We start from the raw sequence: 16,113 nt of genomic DNA on the forward strand, positions 1-16,113 counted from the left end.
TTACAACCGCTCTATTTTCTATCGTAGATATGCCAATATCTCTAATACACTAAGAAAAACATGCACGTATATTTCAACTTAAATGTGCTACACACAAAGGACGACTCCAATAGACCGCGTTATGTTACATGACAGTTGGGTGTGAAAATCTTAAGTTTAATGACATCATTTCTTGAAAACGGTGATCTATTCTAAATTACCCCAATATCAAATTCTTTAGAAATAGCCAAAACCTTCCCAACATTCATGCAGTATTTTAAAAGTTACTGGTCGAATCGTTGGGCATACTTTCTTCTGAGAGGTGGCTTGGGTAGATCTATTCAAACTTATCTTTCATTGCATACGTAACAAGTAAAGAAAGCGTGTGGTCCATGGCATTTCTGTCGGCTTTAATTTCAGGCTTGTATAATCAAAAACATTTTAAAGATTAGCTGGTTTGGGATCTGTGTAAATTATTTAGGGCACAATTTGGGCAAAGATATGAAATATACGTGGATAAGCTCTGTTGGTTGACTGCTCATAGCATAGGTAAAGAGTCAGGTTTGGATCCCGATTTATGTCGAGGCATTTGTTTTAGAACCGTCTTTCCAGCAAACTATCATTGGGGCAACTGGTCCCAATTAGATCTGGTTGTAAGTACTTTTTCGTCCCTTTAACGAAAAAGAAACATTGGCCACGTGTCTCTTAAGTCTAAAGGACTGCAATGGATTTTGAGTGAATTTATTAACCGCTATGGGTTGTCTCATAATATATGGTCTAAATTGTAATCTGTACGACCGGAGCACGATGAAACATGACAAAGAGAGATAAAGAGCTAAATATGGCTTATTTTAACACTGTCTGTTCAATGTTTTATTTAGCACGATAGAAATTATAGAATTGGGAAACCAACAACGATGTTTCTAGCATTCTACTTGCATACCAGATTAATATTAAATTGTAGACGCCGTGTTTCTCATACCGTTCATGGAATTTTTAAAATACCATAGAAATGGAGAGGTTTGTCTGACTTTATCTAACATTACTTAATACACTTTATGGTCTATTGAGTATAAAAAACATTATAGAAATGAAAATGTTCAGACTTTTATTTAACATGATGTTGTTACTTGCAGAGCATAAATTTATTTTTTGAAACGTCTGGTTTACACGATCGCAGTTAACACGCGTTAACAGTATTCAATTACAGCCTGTCTTAAGTACCGTTCGGCCTTTAGACAAACTCTACAATAATGAAAAACAATAATCCTATTCTAGTTATATTTCCTATGTCCTAATTCCACAGTATAAAAGGTGTTGTAAATGCTATAGTCTTCTTTTGTCATGTCTGAAAGATCGCGATGAAGCTATTGACAACGATTCGAAAGATACTCTTCACATTTGAAACGGATATTCAGTTGATTCTTTCAACATAGAAGACACGAAAACCAAGAGCGGTGACATATCCTACGATTCTTTTTGAAAACTGACACCGGCGCATATCGCAGAAGACAAAGATGTTACTGGGGGTACATGGGGCACAAGAACGAGGATTCTCCAACGATCTTGTGTTGTATTCATCATTTGAATAACGTGAAATCCAAAACTTGGCAAAATATTGTGACAACTTCCAAGCAATTTCATTATCGATGCCTGAGTGATAAGAGGGGTGGAGATCATTTTCAATAATTTCAAGACATCGTCGAGTGTGCACCGTGTGTATTTAAAATAATTCATGTTAGGTAGTTTGTTTTAGCTTTTGCCACTTCATAGACGAGTGTAATCTATTGCAAACAATAAAAAGAAATAAAATGAGTAGAGACATTCCAGGAGACAATGGAGAATGAAAACGTTTGTGGCGATGGGGAGTAGAACCTACGACCCAACTGTTACTAATTATTACGTCAACTCCTCCTGGCCACGCGAAGGACGCTCTACTATCGACTCCTTCCACCACTCTAAAAGATTTATTAAAAAGTGGCTTCAAACATGGTCTTGGTTGTCATGTATTTCTATAGTTTGTTTCGATTTGGTTGTTGTTGGGTTTTTGTGTATTTTTTTTTTTTTTTTTCTTTTTTTTTTTTTTTTTTTTTTTTTTTTTTTTTTTTTTTTTTTTTTTAAAAAGTTATTAATCATTACTAATATTTAACATACATTTCTTCCCTATTTCCCACCATTCTTAAAGTTAAAGGTAGAAAAATAAAGGCAGCTTTATTCTGCCGTTATTTTAAACTCTTAATCTCTTCATTCCGCGTCTTCGCCACGAATGAACAAATTGTAAGAAACGCTCCGTTCAGAAATTTATAACTGATTTATTAGATCTCTTTCCACCGCTGCCATTATGCTATAGAGTTGAACTGGAGCCGTCGTCTATTGTTGTCTATGGAAGGAAGATTCGAACGAAACGAGCGGACCTTGTAAGTAGCGTTCCTTTTTGGGACTAGGAACTTTCTCGCATGGCACTCCTCGCGTTTTATTTTAAATGACGGTAACCACAACTTCATAGAATATGAGGACAATGTAAAACTTGGCTGGATGTTTTATTTCTTTGTTTGAATATATGGGGGGGGGGGGGGGGGGGGGTTGATTTGTTTTGATTTTCCTTTTGTAATGTTTAAAATGATTGTTTTACGTAACTATTATAATCATCATCATCATCATCATCATCATCATCATCATCATCATCATCATCATCATCATCATTATTATTATTATTATTATTATTATTATTATTATTATTATTATTATTATCATTATTATTATTATTATTATTATTATTATTATTATTATTACTATTATTATCATTACTATTATTATTATTATTATTTATTATTATTATTATTATTATTATTATTATTATTATTATTATTATTATTATTATTATTATTCATTGCTATTTATTTGTCTTTCTATTCTTGAGGTGTAATACAATGGTTTATCATAATGTTGATACTGAACTGAAAATTTTTAACGCGATTAACTGATAATATGACGGCATTTTTATAGAATATGCAGTTATAATCTTTTGAAATCAAACTCGACCAGTCATATGACGACATTATTAAGGCGTAAAACCGTTGTGGTTAAGATATTTTATTTTTTTGTATACATATTCTGTGTTTCATTATTGTCAATATGATTATATCTGAATCGAGAAGGAAGTGACGATTGTGACAGTTTGAATACGACAGACTTGACGATAAACTATAGAATAGGAGGAGAATCCCGATAATGATTGGTATGTAACGTCCGTGTTTGTTTGTTTGTTTGTTTGTTTGTTTGTTTTAGTGGTTATGCAACGATTGCGATAGTTTGAATAAGACAGACCTGACGATAAACTATAGAATATGAGGAGAATCCCGATAATGATTGGTATGTAACGTCCGTGTTTGTTTGTTTGTTTGTTTGTTTGTTTGTTTGTTTGTTTTAGTGGTTATGCAACGATTGCGATAGTTTGAATAAGACAGACCTGACGATAAACTATAGAATATGAGGAGAATCCCGATAATGATTGGTATGTAACGCCCGTGTTTGTTTGTTTGTTTGTTTGTTTGTTTGTTTTAGTGGTTATGCAACGATTGCGATAGTTTGAATAAGACAGACTTGACGATAAACTATAGAATAGGAGGAGAATCCCGATAATGATTGGTATGTAACGTCCGTGTTTGTTTGTTTGTTTTAGTGGTTATGCAACGATTGCGACAGTTTGAATAAGACAGACCTGACGATAAACTACAGAGTATGAGGAGAATCCCGATAATGATTGGTATGTAACGTCCGTGTTTGTTTGTTTGTTTGTTTGTTTTAGTGGTTATGCAACGATTGCGACAGTTTGAATAAGACAGACCTGACGATAAACTATAGAATATGAGGAGAATCCCGATAATGATTGGTATGTAACGTCCGTGTTTGTTTGTTTGTTTGTTTTAGTGGTTATGCAACGATTGCGACAGTTTGAATAAGACAGACCTGACGATAAACTACAGCATATGAGGAGAATCCCGATAATGATTAGTATGTAACGTCCGTGTTTGTTTGTTTGTTTGTTTGTTTGTTTTAGTGGTTATGCAACGATTGCGACAGTTTGAATAAGACAGACCTGACGATAAACTATAGAATATGAGGAGAATCCCGATAATGATTGGTATGTAACGTCCGTGTTTGTTTGTTTGTTTGTTTTAGTGGTTATGCAACGATTGCGACAGTTTGAATAAGACAGACCTGACGATAAACTACAGAATATGAGGAGAATCCCGATAATGATTGGTATGTAACGTCCGTGTTTGTTTGTTTGTTTGTTTGTTTGTTTTAGTGGTTATGCAACGATTGCGACAGTTTGAATAAGACAGACCTGACGATAAACTACAGAATATGAGGAGAATCCCGATAATGATTGGTATGTAACGTCCGTGTTTGTTTGTTTGTTTGTTTGTTTTAGTGGTTATGCAACGATTGCAACAGTTTGAATAAGACAGACCTGACGATAAACTACAGAATAGGAGGAGAATCCCGATAATGATTGGTATGTAACGTCCGTGTTTGTTTGTTTGTTTGTTTTAGTGGTTATGCAACGATTGCGACAGTTTGAATAAGACAGACCTGACGATAAACTACAGAATATGAGGAGAATCCCGATAATGCAATGTGAATGTAATGTGCATGTTTGCTTGTTTGTTTGTTTTTTTTTTTGTTTTTGTATGTTTTTTGTTGTTTTGTTTTGTTTTGTTTTTTGTTTTTTAGTAGTGTTTTTGCGACGCTTGGGACACTTGTAGTCATTTCAGCGCCGGAATTCACTAAAGAATAAAAAAAAATTAATTCGTGTTTATAGAAAGGGTAATCAAATGGTGTAGCCAATGGAAGGAACCCTAATCGTAAACGGCTGTATTTAAAGTATAAAATGGCACAGTGTTTTCATAAGTAACTCTAGTGTATCCGCCTTTTTAACGTGTATTATGCCTATTTTTAGAAATCAAAACCGAAATCATATTTTCGAAAAATAAATGAATACATAATAAAGAAAGAAAGAAAGATAAAAATTTGAAAATGTGTGATTTCGTTTAAAATGTCGCGATAGATGTTACTATGAACCGTTCCCTTCGTCTCCTGCCTGGTATCTTTGTCATGCAAAGATTTCTACGGAACCGCGGCTAGAAATCAGACGGTAAAGGAAAGATAGGAATTAAATACCCCTGGGACTCTAAATATAAAGATACAATGAAGACCCCATGTGGATCTGTTTTATTGGGATCACAAATAAATACGTTGATTTTATAACTACAAACTCGACTTGCCTTACAATACCTAATTTGTATCGTTTGCCAATGTAACCATAAGAGAATATAATATATAAAATGATATATTCTATTATATTCGAATAAAAATGAATGACTTATCCAAACCAACTTTAAGAGGTGGTTTTAGCAAAGATTATCATATTGACAGTTTTCAACGTCTTTTTATCTAAAGCCCTTTCCAATAATTTTGTATCGCGTCAAATGTGGTGGCGTCTCAGCATTACGGCGAGACTAAACTTGACACTATGATTTCTACCACTATTTATTTGATCATAACTTCGGACTAAAAAAAAAGTATAGCAGGAACAGCGATTTGCTTTGGGCTCCGATGAAGCCCAAGTCGCATCGTAGATACTACTATATCAGTGAAGACACGAAGATAATTTCAGGTATAAAAAAAATCAAACCCAACCGAAAAAGATTTAGTTAATGAGTGCCTGATTGGACAATGGTTTGATTTTCGAGTAAATATATGTTTTTTTAGAGAGGGAGAGGTGGAGAGAGAGAGAGAGAGAGAGAGAGAGAGAGAGAGAGAGGGGGGGAAGAGAAGGAGAGTGAGAGATAGAGAGAGAGAGAAAAAGAGAGAGAGAGAGAGAGAGAGAGAGAGAGAGAGAGAGAGAGAGAGAGAGATCGATTAGCGGATGAAGAGTCAATGTCCGAGCAATACGGTGGTTTGTCTTGTAAGACAGTTAAGCAATGATGATCGTGGTCACCGGCCGAATTGCTGACAACGGTTGCTAATTTCTAGCCCCTGAAATGCGCTCTTTGGTAAGGTACTTTACCCCACTCAACTCAGCTGTGAATGAACTTCGCTGCAGGCAGTCACGAGTATTCCTGAAGTACTGATGCAAAAAGACGTCTAAAAAGGCTGAAATACAGAGTCAACGTATATGTACCGTAGGGAGAATACATTAATTAGGCTGCCTCAATTAGGGATCGCACCTCAGACCTCCTGATTACCCGTACTAGGAAGTCTGAGGCTCAATCCTAAGTCCAGGCAGGCCGATTTTAAGATATTTTTTTTTCCTTTGATATTTTTGTGCTTTGTCTGGTATTGTTTCATACACAACTTTTCCGATCTCTGTCTTACACCAGGGCATTACATGCTTGTCTACACCACTTTAATAGATGACATAGTTGATCTTTTTGTCTCTATATATTCGACCTGAATTGTGATCAGTCAATCCAAAGCGATGTCACATGACGAACCCGGTGCTTGAAATTTTCACCGAAAAGTGTGAGCTTCGTCTCTTACATTTTAAAGTGCTCAAATCTATTTTGAATTTATCAACATCAATTTGAATCATCTATCTCGTTTTGACAATATATAGAACAAACCAAGTCGGTTACAGTCGGGTCTGAGAGATCGAACTTTCAATAAAAATATGCTCTTATATCGGCACTTTGTGCACATTATATTCGACCTATCAGAGATGGACAATACGTTCAGAGATATCACTGGAGTACAGCAGCGTAGTCTTTGTCCGAATATTGTACTAACGTTAGACTAACAACGAGCTACACATTTGAACTGATTGTCAACTGCATACCGTTTCATCGTCAAGAGATTTGTTTTAAATTGTGAAGCGCCTACAGCATGGTATTATACCTAGGACATGCTCCATATTTATGCAATTTAGATTTTGAGGGGATCAATGGCGTGGGAGTAGGTCAGTCAATGTCCACTCGGTATTTTTTTTAATGTCTGTATGTGTAGATGTTTGTATGTGTATGTATGTTGTATGTGTGGGTGTGTGTGTGTGTGTGTGTGTGTGTGTGTTGTAAAATCGTATATGACTCTGTCTATTGATGTCATAATCCATTCATAGATGGACTTTGAAACAACGGTAACTTCATTTAAATAGCCTAAAAGGAATTTAAAATGATATTAAACTAAAAACCTTAACTCAAATGTAAATATTAGACATCAACCGGAGCCTTAGTGAAGTGATGCAACGGTTCAGAAAACTCATGGCCTGTCACTGACCAAAGAAAAATAAGTCAAAATACAAGGTCAGACTACCAAACGAAAGCAAATCGTGAGTTGTATTCAATAATTCAAACTATGGGGTCATCAATCTCTTTGAGCACTACTAACGACAACTCACTGGACGCTGCACGAACCTAAAAATGACGTCAAAATAAATTCTTTATGTCAGGCCATAAGTTGTCGAAGGCTACGTTCAGAAAATGTAATACGCCACATTGTTTAAGGAATAAAAGAAGCTCACCCATTGGTTGCCGTAGCTATCCGTGACATAGTTCCAATGATAGGCGTCCATGCTGAAGGACACCTGGAACTGGGTCACCCATTCCGTGCCGTCACCACGACCCTGGGTCATCACTCCCGTAACCTGTGGAAATCACACATAGCAATGAATTAAATGATACATTATTTATTCTAAAATATGCAATATTCAACTCACTCACTCATAGTTGCATACATTTGCATGCTTGCACACTTACGCGAATACGAACATACATTCACCCCATCTGGTAGTACCTTACAAAGAAGAGTCCCTTATAACACTGTGAAATTCTAGAGGATTCAGGACTATCGTATGATCTGTGTACGCTAATATATTATCAGTTCGTCACATGATCGCAAGAAGATGAAGAAGGAGGAGGAGGAGGAGGAGGAGGAGGAGGAGGAGGAGGAGGAGGAGGAGGGGGAGGAGGAGGAGGGGGAGGAGGAGGAGGAGGAGGAGGAGGAGGAGAAGAAGAAGAAGAAGAAGAAGAAGAAGAAGAAGAAGAAGAAGAAGAAGAAGAAGAAGAAGAAGAAGAAGAAGAAAAAGAAGAAGAAGAAGAAGAAGAAGAAGAAGAAGAAGAAGAAGAAGAAGAAGAAGAAGAAGAAGAAGAAGAAGAAGAAGAAGAAGAAGAAGAAGAAGAAGAGTTTAAAATATTAAGTACCGAACAAACCAAAAAAGAAGAAAAACAAAAATAAAAATTTTTGATTAGATCAAAAATCCTGATTCAACCCAAATGTTAAAAAGGCAGTAGGAGAGAACTTATTATGATAATATTACTTTATATTATTCCCCTTCACATAACGTAAACATGATAAGCTCAGGACAGAACAAAAGCAAGACGGAGTATGTTCCATGATATGCGTGTCTAATTTATTTATCTCATACGGTCTTCTTAGTAATATGAATACTTAATTCTAATCCATTCCGTTTGTTAGGCGTTCCGTTACACTTGAGATACCCTTAAGTATTTTGTTGAGACACCCGTTTGGGTCAGGTAAGGACAGTGTGTGAAATATAATATATCCATTGCGTAAAGTACATAAACAGAATAGTCTGAAAGCTCTAGGCTTTTAATTAATAACTACAACTACATATGGTCATAATAAATCAATAAAGGCAAATGCGTAACACAGGACTACAGGCAAAGGTTAACAGGTATTTAAGTGTCTAAAGATCGGGTGGTAGCCATGGTTCTGGCATGCCCAAGTAAGCCATACTGACCACCTGGTAGTGAAATCCGATTCAAAATTCAAAATTTGATTTTAAAAATACATCGACCCAACAGAGCCCCATATTTTGAGTAGAGCCATTCAGTTTATTTCAGGATTGAATTTTCCCATGATAAGAAAATGATATGTCATATGGCAGAAAACCTCATATTGACAATAGATGTCGTTTTGGAAACATGGGATTTGGTTAGAAGTATTGCTCTGTATTACTATGAATCTGGATGAGAAAGCGATAGGAAGAGAAAGAGAGAGAGAGAGAGAGAGAGAGAGAGAGAGAGAGAGAGAGAGAGAGAGAGAGAGAGAGGGAGAGGTGGAGGAGTTATACGTGTGTTTGTGAGAGAGATAGACGTAGATAGAGGAGATGGGTTGGTTGGGGGGGGGGGGGGGGCAAAAGTGTGGGGACCAAGATTGACTAATGCCTAATTATTTTACCTCACCCAAACACAATTTTCTTACAAGTTCACATATCCCAACAAAAAGGGCGGGTTCGTCCCGTCCCTATACCGATAATTGTTCAAACAGACTGTTTGTGCAGACTAAGATACGGGATACCATAGAGTCAATATTGGTGAAGAAGGCCAACACTTCCATCAACACCAACGTTTTGTTCAAATGTGTGCTAATCGGTCCAGACACGGAGCGAGATCAAGCAGCACGGCCCCTAATTCCAGACCATTACAGGGGCACTACAAAGAGTGTTATCACCGCACGGATATCGAGTCTTGGGTGGTAGAGGCATCACGGCGCCCTGCCAGTTGATATCGTTATAATACACTCACTCTTACATTCCTGACGGGTTTCGAATCATAGGTTTAAAGGATAACTTATAATGTCCTAAAATCGGAGCAGGATTCTTTGATCTGATAAATAGTTTAATCTAAAAGCTAAAAGTGTCTAAATTGGCCAGTCAAAATGTAGCGAAAATATAACGAGTTAATTTGGCTCATTAAGTGAATACATGCTAAAATAGATGGTCTCACTTAACCCTCTCCTTTCCAACTACAGGAAAATCATCACATTCGTTACGAATGATACAACCATGTTCTCAGATTACTTTTGTTCATCACAAAACTGAAAGAAATATTTTTGTTATACTTAATTATAAGAACTTAATGCTGTATTATAGAGCTTGTTTTGGTGAACACAATTAATTATGGAGGGCTGCAGTATGTACTTATTCCTTTTGAGTTAGGGTTGTTCATCATCAATTTGCATGTTGAATGGATGTGACTTTGGGGGAGAAACAGGAAGAGGGTTGTCATTATAAATAGTTAAATCGTTCAGTAATTAATTTTAAAAATACAAAAGCTCTACTTGTTTCTTACGAAACATATAAATACATTTATGAATAACTAAATGCAATTTGAATGTTATTTAAATCGTGTTTAATGGCAAACTATATATATATATATATATATATATATATATATATATATATATATATATATAAAAGTTTGCCATATATATTGAGAAAGCTATTGAAAAAATATTGAATATATATATATATATATATATATATATATATATATATATATATATATATATATATATATATATCTCATACATTTGAATATATTATATAACATCTTGCCAAGTATATTATATCGATGTGCAATGGAGTCACATATGTGGCATCATCACGGAAGGGCTTGTATTTTGGTACCGGTTCTTTTTTCTGTTCTTTCATTGCTTTATTTAACGTGTTTCATAAGTCACAACGAAAATTAACTTTCATAAGTTCCTGTTCTCCAATTTTCCCCACATACTTCACCGATATCTTGCAATCTATATTAATATCATAACCATATAAATAGATGTTTAAGCGCTTGTACAATATTTATGTCCATGTGTTTCAACTTTGTATTATGTCAGTGTCAACTAAAACTTGGAAATTAAAAGTCATCAGTGGTGAATTGGAATTACAGTATTGTTTTTCCATAAAGGAAATAAATTAAACTTCTTTATTACATTTAATTTTTTGTCTGGTCATTTTGCCTTTAACGTTCCATTCTGACGAATTGCTTACCATGACGTAAATGGAAATTTAGGTGAGAGCTCACATTTTTTGGTCAAACCAAACGTTGTTTTACACCAAGGAGAATTTTTCAATATTATAACGTTCGAATCTGATAGAAATGGGAGCCTCGAATTAAGAAAGTCACGAACCGATAGCATTGAACCTGCCTTGTTCGTTTAAAAAAAGGAGAAAAATACTGAGATTCATAAAAATCTCCAATTTGATAAAAACCCTACTGACTATGGTTTGAGAATTTGAAGAATTCGAATGTTTACCGTAATAGTATATCACTATAAAGAGTCTTATAATAGGATTAGACGTCAAATACAATTACCATGATAATATTATTTTATTCAAACTGGCAACAATTTGACACCGCCCATTTCAAGCTTTTCTTTCAAGTGGAAATCAGCCCGATTTTTTGTTATGAAACAAGAGATTTATTGACGCAGATTTGATCCTATAACCTGACGCGACATTCCTGGATACTCTCCCCTGCTGTGTTGCACATGGAAATGGAATAACATTAAATTTGGTAAAGATATGTTTGTAAGCGCTTCGAGATCCGAGAGACTTAAAATCTCTGTCTGAAATGTTTATCACTGTGAGGGGTAATGCATTCTTACCTAAATAAAATAAGTTGTAAATAAACAAAAAAGTAGAATTATATATTATAAAAATCTAACGTATATAGAAGTTTGCAACTGTTGATATCGTACATTGGAGACCCACCATCTCAATCCGATATTATAAGGGGTGGGGCGACGTGGACTTATTTGCAGGTCTGATAACCCAACTTGTTAAGGTCTCATTTTTGGAATGGGACATACTCTCGAACCAACGCATAATATGTTCCATGACAACTATGTTAAAACGGACCCACACTTGCATTCAATTATCAGACTTGCATATATGTTTACACCGGCCGGGGGGGGGGGTGATTTAGGTGCTGAAAATGATTATTATTGCCAATAAATTGGAAGGCTTGAGATACATTTATTTGTTTAATTGAGGGGGAATAATTAAAACAAAATTACATTGTAAAACCGTACAATTTCATATTTCTGATCACTTTTTGATTTTCAGGCCACTTTCTGATATCTCGTGTATTCTAATTTATTACTGTTATTAGACGATAGGTCACATCTATGTATCGTATTCCCACGGATTCAACATTCCAAATGAGATTTGGTTTACAGTGTGTTTCATGTCCAAGCAGATCACATAGAACATAACATTTTAGATTCATACAGATCTAAAGTTTATATATTTGCCACCACCCCCCCCCCCCCAACCACTTCCCCCGTTACGACCCACCTTTTGATTGCTATAACTAAAAAGGAATTGAGTATTCATACATTAGCAAAATACATTTCCCCATAAAACCTCGACTCCATTATCGATAGATTAAGTCGACCACAACTTGTAAAAAGCCTGAGACTTCTCTGGAGTCTCTAGTTTAAGACTGTCCGACAAGTCAGGCAGAGGGATGTGCATCTTAACCCTCTCTTTACCAACCATAGGAAAACCGCCACATTCGTTACGATACAGCCAGAGTTTTCTCATTCTGATTTCCTGTGATCACAATAATTTATAATAATAAATATATAGTTACAAAAAATCAACTGCTGGGTTTTGCAAAACAAATTTATAAATAGGTTAGAATTACTGTTTTTGAGTTAAACAAAATATTTATTTTAGTCTTGGATGAGTTTGAAGTTTGGAGGAAATTCCTGAAAATGTCAGATGAAGAGAGAATTAATTCTATCGATATTATGAAGTAATAATTTTGTTGATAAAAATTAATAAACGCGCTTTGTTTTTGTGCGACAGATGTAGCTTTTCAACTTTGTGAGAGAAAGCTTGTCCGTCCACTCCTACCTCCTTGTCCTCCTTGCCCACCTTTTCCATTTACATCCATTTTTTTCTTCTTTCTTATGCTTATCGACTCTCCCCGGGGTTCTTTCATCAAAAAGTCCCCAAACAAAATTATAAATTATAATGCCACTATTTTAAACTTTACATATTTTCCATTTGAATTTATCTGACTATCAAGCACCTTATTCTTGTTTTCCGAAACAAGCTGATGTCACCTTGGAAAGAACACTTTTGTATTGCTTTGAGTTTATTTAAAGAAACAAAACACCTTCTAGGCAAAGTACATTCCGTCTAATTGCATGCCTTCTGGAATTTTGATATAGTCCAGTGTTGATTATGCGGAACGTGAGATTAAACGAAGCAATAGTAGAGAAGATTTATTTCGCTTGAAAAAAAAAGAGTGCCATATGGGCGGAAAGTATTATTATCCAGTGTTCAATAAAACATATTCAATTGTGTACACGAGAGTTGTCACACGATAATTTAAGATCTTCGTTTCTGAAGATTGTAAACTTATATGACTAGGTGTTTGGGATTGCCCGATTACAAAACTCAACAAAAAAAGGTATGGTGATATTAGAAGGTGTATCGTTTTCATCGAGACATGAACAAGAAAGGTATGAACGACTGGAATTTTACTGTAGATATTTATAGACACACAAATATCGTCGATGTCCTTTTTTGAGGACACAAGAAAAGGTTTTAATCAGTTAACTGCCCTACTCTGGAGGAGAAAAAAATGTATTTAAAAATTTGGTCAGAAACCTCGTCCTTCAAATATTGATCGAATTAAATGACCCCCATCTTGGCAAAAAGTCGAACCCGGTATCAGCACTATAAATCAATCTTCCAGCATCAATATCACTCCAACTTAATAGCGATTTTGGCGACCCGGATAGCTCAGCACTCGCTTCACAGTCAAAGGGACCGAGATCGATCCCCCGGTGGTTGTCGAGATATTTATTTTTCTGAACCCCCCCCCCCCCCCCCTTTCTATCCCCCTCACGCGTCTACCAAAGCAGTGAATGTGCGGCTATGTGTTTTTTTTTTTTTTTTTTGCTATGGCACTTGCTTTCGGATCAGAAGGTCCTGGGTTCGATCCTCGCTCGGAGTATAGTTGAGTCCTTGGAAAAGGCTCTTTACTTACATTCTATCACTATTATACTCATGTGTAAAATCAGTACCTGGTCATTAACAGCGTTGTCTCTGTCGAAAAAATAGGCGTCATGTCGCGTTCCTGTTGTGTGTTGCTGTTGACCAGGGATTCTTTGGAATGGGGTTAATGGATAGCTGGGTCTCTTATGTCTGGTGGAAAGTACTTGGCGATAGATTAGCGTCCAGTCCAACGTGTAGCAAGTAATCGCTATTGTCCGTATCACGCAAAAGAAACCGGGATAAACTCCGGCTCCATGGGCCTAATGGCTCTGAAGGACTACTGTAATGCCGACTTGTTTGAGACGGCGGGTCACTATTTTCCTTGACACGACAAGGCTCCAAAATCGGTTCTATTGTGTATCCAGACAACGCTTTCCTCATGCAATTAATTGGATTAGGAAGTGCTGGATAGATTTTGGCAGTTGCAAGTCTTTATTTCTAAAATACTCATCGATCAATTTGCCACCATGAAACGCCCCTTAACTCTTTACAGCCGGGAAGAGATTTTGCGTTAACTCAACATCAAACGTTAAAGTTTTCATCAAGAGAATGAGAAGAGAGAGAGAGAGAGAGAGAGAGAGAGAGAGAGAGAGAGAGAGAGAGAGAGAGAGAGAGAGATGACAATGTAGACCGATTAATGTAGTTGTGATATCTGTGTGATGTTGTTTTTCCTGCTATCTCGGTGAAAACGATTAGAACTTTTGTAATAATCAGATATGTGACCCATCGCATCAATATGGTATCATGTCGAAATGAACGAATGTCAAATAGATAATATCAATGAGTAAATTTTGAAGTTTTACCAAACCAAACTCTCTCTATCCAACGATGTCATTTATTCGGACTCGTGTTTTATCATTGGAGCTTAAATTTCAATTTCCAGCATTTTTTTCACGTGGATATATTACCGCTTAGAGACGGTTGGTCACGTATGATATAAATATTTATTAAAATGGAGTTGAACTGGGATTTGGAAGAAATCCTACCTCGGCGAAAAAGGGTTAAATAAATGCCACCTCCTCTTATTTCTGTGAGATTCTGAGCTTCTATTTGAACATTATAATGATTCTAAACCGGAAATGACGTTATTTTGAAAACAATAATGGGTCAGATCGTCGGTCATTTTGGCAGTTCCTGTGTCTAAATTTGCACTTTTTTTTTGGTTTTGGCGTTGTTGTTGTTGGCTTAAGAGAGGCACACAGAAGGAAATGAAAACGGTACGAAACGCCTCTTTTAGTGGATGATGCAGTTAAATCGGAGTGTAAAAGTCGCAAGCTTTATTTACCGTTTGAATGCAAAATAATTTCTATCGGTTTGGGGACTTCAGTGAAAACAATGAGTTCATAACAATTTAAGTTATCAGATTTGTAAAGAAGTTAAAATCGAGTCTATAAATGCGAGAGTGTGTGTCAGTCATAGAAAATATTTTAGGTTTCTATTCGCTTCAAAAGCTCCACAATTACTGCCAAAATTCAGAAAAAGTATGGAGCGGGCACTTGTATCGACAATGATAATGAGGAATGGAGAGGTGCCAGATGAAAACAGAGAATAACATGTCACGGAGTCAGTGCCAAACTCAGGATCCAATTGACACGACACCCTCCAAAACACATAGATCTTTCTTTAAGAACTACATATTTGCTGATATCATGATCAAGATTTCGAGAAGTATTAGAACCTTAAAATATGTAGGTACCACGAATTATCAGGAAAGTACTCTCTCTCTCTCTCTCTCTCTCTCTCTCTCTCTCTTTCTCTCTCTCTGTCTATCTATCTATCTATCTATCTCTTTCTCTCTTTCTTATAATGCAATATCGACAGTGTCTCTTATCTTTTTTTTAATGGAGTAGCGCCTTCAAGGCATCATGTCTGGTCTCACATGTTTACGACTTTTATTCTGTTGCTATTACCCAAGTGTCTTCACCTTGGTTACAAAATAAATGGGAGCTCCTTATGGACTATAATATTGTGACCATTGTAACGATGGGTCAACAAGCACGGCGAGAATCGTTAACACCCCGCCATTTTGGTCATGGTCCGTTTAATCGCCGTCCTCTGGTCGTCTTTACTCCGCCAGAGATAAGGCGTTAATACCAGACTGATCTTAAATCAACAGGACGCCGTTCGGGGTGCCTTTATCATAAACCCACGCGTTCCGCAAGTGAGCTCTGACAGATAGATATTTCACGACTATTCAAAAGAGTTGTGTTGATTTCTGACAGCCTGTCAAAATCAGAGTTAATACAAAACGTCTCGATTGCGCTCGCTTACGGAACACGGGCCAAGTTGATGGGAATTGAAATAGTTCTTGG

General features: G+C 36.2%; 1 protein-coding gene across 4 annotated transcripts in view; it reads right to left on the bottom strand.

The window, feature by feature from the left end:
* Window positions 1-16,113, bottom strand: part of LOC144978566 (lactadherin-like) — a 229,637-nt gene that overhangs the window by 65,888 nt on the left and 147,636 nt on the right. For all 4 annotated transcript variants that reach the window (XM_078924796.1, XM_078924793.1, XM_078924795.1 and 1 more), the window contains one exon: window positions 7,505-7,627. In XM_078924796.1, the coding sequence (XP_078780922.1) occupies window positions 7,505-7,627 (123 nt within the window). The remainder of the gene's footprint in view (window positions 1-7,504; window positions 7,628-16,113) is intronic.

Source organism: Berghia stephanieae, chromosome 8 (genome assembly GCF_034508935.2).
Source record: "Berghia stephanieae isolate SIO BIC M18660-M18661 chromosome 8, UCSD_Bste_1.3, whole genome shotgun sequence".
Taxonomy (NCBI): Eukaryota; Metazoa; Mollusca; class Gastropoda; order Nudibranchia; family Aeolidiidae; genus Berghia; species Berghia stephanieae.